At 33.2% G+C, this 8,535-nt stretch overlaps 1 protein-coding gene across 1 annotated transcript; it reads right to left on the bottom strand.

The window, feature by feature from the left end:
• Positions 1 to 2,119: 2,119 nt before the first annotated feature.
• Positions 2,120 to 5,063, bottom strand: LOC104447593 (probable beta-1,3-galactosyltransferase 2). The gene is made up of 8 exons (XM_039313964.1): positions 4,934 to 5,063; positions 4,746 to 4,809; positions 3,814 to 3,885; positions 3,546 to 3,667; positions 2,791 to 2,878; positions 2,553 to 2,678; positions 2,357 to 2,466; positions 2,120 to 2,268 (listed from the first exon to the last, which is right to left on the bottom strand). The coding sequence occupies exons 1-8, from the start codon at positions 5,061 to 5,063 to the stop codon at positions 2,120 to 2,122; spliced, it is 861 nt and encodes a 286-aa protein (XP_039169898.1).
• Positions 5,064 to 8,535: the final 3,472 nt, after the last annotated feature.

Genomic DNA, 8,535 nt, shown 5'->3' with positions numbered 1-8,535 from the left:
AGCTCAACATGGCAGAAAAAAAAATAAGGTTAATTTTCTTTTATAATTGTAGGCTTAGGAAAAAGGTTAATTATTTTCAACTTTTCTCTTTTCTATATTTTCTCTTCTTTTTACAAAATCGAATCTTAATTATTTTTTAATTTTCTTTTCTAACTTTTCTTTTTCCTTTTCCTTTTCTTTGCTTTTCATTATCCTGCTTCCTTTGCAACACCAACAATGGCCATAGGTGAGCCTCGGGCTTGCCGACCTTGTCAAAATCTATCAAGCTTCGAATTCACTGGCCTCGAGTGAGCTCAAGGAAAGATCGAGACCTAAGCTTGCTGGCCAGTGCTTGTAGCCTATCACCAATCGTCGTCGAGGTCGGCAACCGATGGAAGATGGAGAAGGGAAAAAAAGCAAAATAAATGGAAAAGAAAAAAGAAATATTACAAAATTTGAGATGAACCATTCTGAAAAGTGTTTTCACCTCTTTATATTTAGGGATGCACTTTTCTATTCCTAAATTTATGAATAAATGTTTTCGTTAACCATAAAGCATTTTTGGTTGACTAACCACTTTTTCACAAACAATCGTACCCTAAGTTTAAAATAAGATTAATATCACGAAAAATTTCAAACTGATCAATTATGACAAACTTATTCCAAACTCATTTTTGGATATCAAAAACTCCAAATAGTTTAATGATGACAAGTTTAACCCAAATTAATTTTTGTGTCACTAAAAATTCCAAACTAGTGCACCTTGACAAATTACAATAACGTTGCTAGTTGCATAAAAAATTTCTCATATTATATAACAAAGACAATTAGGAATATTGTAACTTTAGTGGAGTCCCTGTTTCTATCAACATATATAATAAGCCAAGAATTCTACCTGTATTTTGTTCAAAAGATGAAAATTTTCATGAAATAGAATACGTTTGTAACGAATAATTTATATTGAAATACATATTCCGATTTTACACATATGACAAATTTCACAATCATGTATTGCACGAGTATGCTGCTACTAGCAAGCATATAATAATAATAATAATAAATCTTCCCTAAGTATTGCTCTCTAAATTGGGCGCATAAAACTCTAATTTGCAAGGGATGGATCATTGTCCTTGCACGAAATGCTTTTCTTATACTCTCCACTTATTTTGCTACCTAATAATTACCATTTTTCCTGCCCTCCCCCTTGCTCTTCATTATTTCTTTATTCTAATTGTAACTTCTTTCGTATTAAAGAAATTTTTTACCTTAATATTAACATAATGACTTATATTACTGCACAAACACTTCTACTAAAATAAAGATACATAATTTAAACGTGAACTCAAGACATGGCAAATAACAAAGGAAATATAAAAGGTCGAAATATTACGTTAACCATTTTATCGTATAAGTTACTCAAAATGATTAATATAATGTTAACATTAAAATCTTCTCATATGAAAGTTTGAAGTTTCTCTTCCATATGCTTTATATTAAAATAGTATTTTAAATAAAATAAAAAATTTATAGAATAATCCATGCAACGTGCGGGTTACATCTAGTTCTAGTAAAGCAAGAGCAGAACGAATTGACATATATGTAGCCTAAAGAAAAAGATTCAAAGGGTGTTACATTATTGTAATTATGGTAGGTTAATGGATCAACAAAAATAAGCAAAATAATATTCCGTTTCTATTCATGTATCTTATTAATTTACGTATTTCTCGAGTTCATATATCTCTTGGATTTGTGTATCTATTTAATTCATGTATCTCTCGTGTATCATCATCTCAAATGTTTCATGCATGACTTATTTATATAAGTGGAGGTCAAGCTAAATTCGTCAATCACTCGAGTACTCGTTTCATGTGATTCGGACCGAGTTATTACAAAAATCTTCCAAACCGATGACGCACAAAGCACGAAATCACTTCATCGAGCCCGAAATGATGACGAGAAATTACAAATTCAAAGAACGAATTGAAGGGTTTTTTGGCTGCTTCAGCTTATTAAATCAAGTATATCAAACATAAAAAATCAGAGTTAAAAAATTAAAAACTGTATAATGTAATTGACATTAAATGTTCATTGCTGTTTGCCTAAGTAAAACACAAATAAAACCATTCTTTTTCGCATGACATCAGAAGCTGGCACTCCACAAGGCATCCTTGTCCTCTCGACAGAGCTCGTGAACCATCTTCAGCCTCTCCACGGAGCTGCATATCCCGCTGCACCTCCAGTCGAACGACGCCGCGCAGGCCGACCCGGCTATCGCCTTCCATTCGCAATCTGGAACGAACAAGTGATAGACTTAGTCGATGAGGGGTCCGGTTCTTTTCTTTATCTTAGTATGATCGTTCGAGGTTTAGTTGATCACCTGGTGGAGTACCGCAGCAGAGCCGCCGGTCGTCGACGTGCTCGACGTCTAAGCCGATGATCCATGACCCGAGCGAAACGTCCTCGTTCGCATACTTGTGCAACACATCACTACGCAAATAATTTAATTTTGGTCAATTTTTTTCGGAAAAATATATCGATTAGGAAAAAATCGAAATATTATGGGAAGCTTATACTGATTTGTGGATATGTAAGAAGCCAAATCCTTCGAAATTGCGTATAATTGACCGGTCGCATGGCGGAAATAATTGTTGCCCATGTCGCCAAACTTCCAGAACTCTGGTTCGTGATATCTCACCCCTCTGTTCCCGTATAAATAAAATAAAATAAAATATAACAAATGGATTTCACTTTGGAAATTTCAGTAGGAAATTAGATTAACAGATGTAAAAAATTGTGAGTAAATGAACTTACTTTCGAGCAAGAACAGGGCCTGACTTCATGCAGCCAACGTAAACACGAGGCTTGAAACGATGTCCTGATAAGATCATGCCAAGGGTCGCTGTACCAAATTCGAGGCAAATTAAATTGTGTGATATATGCTAAGAGTGAGCAATCGAGCCAGTTTTATCCGTAAGCCGAACCGAACCTAACTCGCCTTACTTGGAGTACCCGGGTAAGGGCTAGCCTTGCCCGGTTCGGTTCCTATTTTTGGCCTTGAACCATTCATTCAAAGCCAATCCCAGTTTCAATGCTGGTTATTGGGTAGAACCGGTTCAAAATCAAATCCTACAAATCTCTTAACTAGAGATTATTGGAAAAAAATAATTAAATTGACCATTCCGACGTAGGCGGTCCATTAAGATGTCATTGTAAAGAATCTTTGCTAAAACAATGCTTGTGATAGAGCAATTAACTTTAAAAAAATGAAACATAAAGAACATAGGCCGGTTTCATTGTCCACCGGTTCAATTCCCAACTCTAAAAATTGGGAATTTAATATGAAAAAAATGTAAATTTTCAGGTTCCTTCCTAGTCCAGAACCAATCGTCCCAAACGGTATGTGATGGAAACAGCAATTGACGAAGCCAATTTCATTGTAACAAAGAATTATCGATTGTTGTTTTTCCACCTCTTTCTTTTTATATATCAAATTTTTATTTGCCCGAAAAATCAAAACCTGCGGATTATTTTCCAATTCAAGAATAATAAATAGTGATTTATTTTACCTAAGTTGACGTGAACATCGTCGTCCACTTTGATGTAGAACTCGGCATCCCACAACGAGACGGCGGTGGCAAAATAGGCTTTTGTCTTTGCCGATAATTCTAGGTAGGCCTCAACATGATTCCTGCCCGGAATAAATATTGTAATAATTAAGAATAACAGATAGATAGATAGATAGATAGATAGATAGAAATGATTTGGAGATTAATTTTTTTTTTTTTTATATATATTAGAAGGGAAATGGGGGAACGAAAAGATTTGTGTAATACCAGTCTCAAAAGGTCACCATAAAGTTTTTCTTCCTCGTCGAGAGATTGATCCAAAGCACCACCAGGTTTCATGCTAATAACCAATATAAAATTAATTATGGCTAAATTTAAAAAAATGGACTGTTAATATTACATAAATTAAGGAAAGAAAATATACTGCTAATAAAAGAAAAAGAAATTATACAATTAATATTAAATCGGGTTTCAAACTAATAACCAAATAAATTAATTATGTTTCATATTAATATTTGTTCTTTTCCATTTATATCCGTGTGTGTATATTTCGTAGTTTCGTTAGAGAATCAAACTTAATCGGCATTCACATAAAATCATATCTTTAATTAAGGACACCAATGAGAAAGAACAACATTTAGGTATAGCCATTCGCCCGAAAATTATAACCAAACCCTACAATATGAATTGGTCTACCTGCTAGTAAGCTACTCAAATTTGGCTATTATGCTTTGAGTTCGGTTGAGTAGCTCGATTGATATAGAGATCGAAAAGTTGAGAACTTAAGTAAAACCTTTTGAGCCTATGAAAGTTATTTTTTTCAATTAATTTGGAATTATAAACAAATGAATTATATATTGAGATCTTTCATTTTCATTGTACTTTTAGAACTTAAGGAAAAGGTCAATTTTAAGATTGAAGTGATTTTTTATAATTGAGTCTAGCTGAGTTGCGGATAAACTTTTCGTTAGAAGATATCCAATTGTACTTTTTTGCATACCCATTATAAGGGCTATAAATAGAGTATTTATTACCTTGGTAACTAAACAACATCCAATTTGTGACATATCCATTTTATTTCTGTAAATTCTTGTTTCAATTTATGCAAATTATTATAAAAATATCAGAAATAAATATATTTAGTCTTTGCTAGGAGAAAGAAATCTATAATAAAAAAAAAAATGAGAGCAAGATTGTCACCTGTGACCAATTACAAAGCGCATGACTATACCCTTCTCTTTTTCCAGTTTCTTTCTCTTCTCTCCTGCCATTGTTAATTACTCTCGTTGAGAATCATATGTTTTATCCAACAGATGAAGCAATTTATCGAAGTGAACATGGCACAAATTTATGGAAAATTCCTACGAAAAATCGATCTATATATTTACCTCGTGGCATCCATGTTTCACGAACCGAATCTCTTCGCCTTCTCGTACCAAACGCAGTATTTATTCCAATGACCATGAAGTACTTTTTAGCTTTTGGTGAATTTGCTGACTTTGGAGATCCGTCCGTCATCCTGTGATCGATGAAATGATTCATATGTTCGAAAAATTATTGAAAAAATATTTTTAAAAAAAAAAAGAAAATGGAAAGACGATAAACTAAGCTAAATTAACTTACGTGTTTGATTGCTTGCTGATCATCAATGCGTCCGCTCGGCTGCCATTGTTTAGATGATCTGTGACCTTTCTTGTGCATAAGAAATTGAAAAATTCATTACAAGAACATGGTTTGGAAATTAAATTGGCATTATTATTACGTGCACATAATTAAAAATTCGCTAGAATCTCTCTTTAATATAGAATTAATCTAAAGTATATTTCAACGCCAAACTTTTACGAGAAGATTATGCAAACTCCCATGCATAATAATAGACGAACAATAACTACATATTGCCAAATAATGGGAAAAAATGATAATTTGAAGGCCTTTAAATTTCATTTCTTAATATTACCCAAATCACAAATTTTCCCTTTTGAAATTCTATTTTTTTTTGCATAATTTAAAATGCTATCATTAAATATAAATAAACTCACAGAATTCTTACTGCAGCCTTTGTAGACCTTTCGGTGAGGCTTTTGCTCGACCAAGCCTGTCCATACATTGCCTTTACTTGGAGGTATCGTCCACATTCTAGCACAAATCGTCTTGATGAGTTAGCATTTTTCAAGAGAAGAAATAAATTAATACTCATTCATAGCATATAAGAAGAGATAGAGACATCGAATTTTAATTTTCGACAATAAGAAATATTTACATTATAGAAAAATCTATATATGCACACATCAAAGTAAATTGTCCACGAAATATTTTTTTTCTATTTAATAATCTGACAAACTACTAGAATAGTGCTTCACCAATTTGGACAATCGGTTCCTAAATTTATCCCTTACCCTATGTGAAAGTTTATATGAACAATTACCATGTGTGCAATTTAGAATCAATTTCCAACCGATGCACCTCTCATGTTTTTTCTTTTTTTGTTAACCCGAGAACCGCCATATAGGCGCAGTGACGTAAACCCGGGACGACACTAGTGCATGCCCCACCTCCCACGGCACCACATTCAGTCGCGCAAATGACGAGGTGGGGAGTCGAACTCTGGCCTTGCGAGTGGCCAGCGTACGACTCCACCATCTCTGCCACCAACGGGATGGGTATGCACCTCTCATGTTCGCTTTCATGTATCTCTAAATTATCTATCGAAAAGAAAATCATCGCCTCAACAAATTAAGGCAACTCCTCTTAAAATTATTCGAGAAAATATTTTTGTTTTTCTTGAAAAAATGAAAGAGAATACCTGTTGGTGATGGACATTCCAACAAGAAAACTGACTAGGCAGAGGAAGACCAACGACTTCCTTGCGATCACCACCTTGGAATTAGCTGAATCCCCACTCCCCCCAATCCTCTGCTCTTCATCGACATTTTATTTATTTATTTATTTTCCTCCCTTTTTTGCTCCTCTCTTAAGTATCAAATTTTTAACTTCATCCTCAGATGAAATCAAAGGGAGGAAGAGAAACAAAAGGAAAAAAAACCAGAAAAAAGTTCTTGAGAAGGGAAAATTTAAAAGCCAATGTTCTTCCTCGAGATGTAAAGAAGAAGACCCTCGAACCGGATCTCAAGCGTTGAAAGTTCGTGCTTTTAATGGGACATTAATGAGGATTTTCTTTTTTATTTTTCAGCACTTTTTACTTTTTTTTGCTTCGTTATGCTGCATGGCAATTACTTCACTTGAGGTTTGGCATAAGGAAAATGGTTTAATATCACACAAAAAAACTAACTATGATGCAAATACCCGAATTTTTTTTTGTGCCATTAAAAATCCTAAACTTGCTCATTGTGATATGAATATCCTAAATTTTTCTTATATCATAAAAAATCATAAACTTATATCGGTATGACAAATATATCATAAATGAAGGGTATATATGTCACACATATATAAATTTGGGGTTTTTTTTGTGACACAAAAAAAGAATTTGGAGTATTTATGTTACAGTGCGCAAGTTTAGGGTTTTTGGTAACAAAAAAAAAAAAAAACTTCAATATTTGTGTTGCACTGAATATAATTTAGGGTTTTTTTTTGGTATTTGCTCAAAGTAAAATAATCCAAAAGTCCTAGATTCATTGTTGTAGTTAATTCAGTCCAATTTTTTTTTTAATTTTGTTAATTTAATTCTAAATATTTTTAACAATTTGTTAATATAATTGTTCCGGCCAATTTTGGCCAAAAGACTTTTCTAGCAACCGGAGATAAAATATATACATACATACATATATGTATATGTATGTATGTATATATATATATATATATATATATATATATATATATATATATATATTGCAACTTTAATAAACTGGATGATGATGAGATGTATCCGATACTTGTTGATCTGATTTGGCAATTAATGTAACCATATTTAATGTAAATTGTCTTTAGTAGCTGAACAATTCAAGTAACGCATAGATAAATTTCATTTCTACGTTTTATTGATTGGAGTTTGTTTAAGCTGTTTCGAATTGAAGACGTTATTTTTTTTTTCCTTCCAAGGTGGCGATAATTACAAATTTTGCATGAAAATTGCAAAGTCATATTTAAAAAAAGTTAATAAAAAAATCTACATAAGATTCCTTCGGGACCACCCCTGATGGTGCAAGAGATATTTTCCACATGCGGTTTTGAAGAGTGTTTTTGGCCTTGGATTAATCAATGAATGTAAATCGTATTAGAATTTTTATATTTGAATAGAAACATTCTTGGAAATAGATCTTGCGAGCACGAAATTTCTTAGAATAGTTCCCAGTCCTTGAATTAATTAATCTCAAAATGGACCGAGCAAGGCCTAAATGTTAAAAAAAAAAAATTAAAAAAAATGGCCACAAAGAAAGCACAATCGAGCATCGTTTCGTTTGCTAAAAATCAAACTAGATTTTTTTTTACAATCAGCGGCCAAGATTTTTTTTTTTTTCTGTCTGACAACGACTAAGGGGTTGATGATCTGTTCCCTAAAAAGATCTTTAGAAACATCAATTGTTGGTTGGAACTATTATAACTTTCTGAAACGAAAAGAAATATCCTGAAAAGCAAGACGAACGCTTATTTTGTCTCTAGAGTTACCTCTAGAGATCATCGCTTGGTTGATCCTTTTTTCCTTTTTCTAATCAGATGAAGCTATATGCATATGTGCTCCTTAGGGCCATCAAGCTAGAGGTAACAAACAGATTTGTATGTAGCCCTAACTTCTCTATCGATCGAACTTCTCATCATGCCATCTCTGATTCACCGTTATCTCTCGATAAGGGGTTGATTGGAGTGAAATTTCAATCGGGTCTCAAGGTATCATGAGTAAGTTCATATGGATGATTGCTTCATTGGTGGTGACCTTAGAACTACAAGCTCATATATTGAGTATCACCACAGATGCAAAGTCTGTAGCTAGATTAGAAACTGAGGACTAAAAAATTGCTCTAAGCAAATGTGA

Source organism: Eucalyptus grandis, chromosome 5 (assembly GCF_016545825.1).
Source record: "Eucalyptus grandis isolate ANBG69807.140 chromosome 5, ASM1654582v1, whole genome shotgun sequence".
NCBI classification, from domain to species: domain Eukaryota; kingdom Viridiplantae; phylum Streptophyta; class Magnoliopsida; order Myrtales; family Myrtaceae; genus Eucalyptus; species Eucalyptus grandis.
Note: the sequence above shows the minus strand (reverse complement) of the source record. Positions and strands in the feature narration are given on the sequence as shown.

What these genes read in the sequence shown, in the direction of transcription:
- LOC104447593 (XM_039313964.1), bottom strand. Translation starts at nt 5,063, where the DNA reads ATGACGGACGGATCTCCAAAGTCAGCAAATTCACCAAAAGCTAAAAAG. An exon ending in TGAAACATGGATGCCACGAG is followed by an intron (nt 4,810 to 4,933) that starts GTAAATATATAG and finishes TAACAATGGCAG; the next exon opens with GAGAGAAGAGAAAGAAACTG. An exon ending in TCTTACATATCCACAAATCA is followed by an intron (nt 2,467 to 2,552) that starts GTATAAGCTTCC and finishes TTATTTGCGTAG; the next exon opens with TGATGTGTTGCACAAGTATG.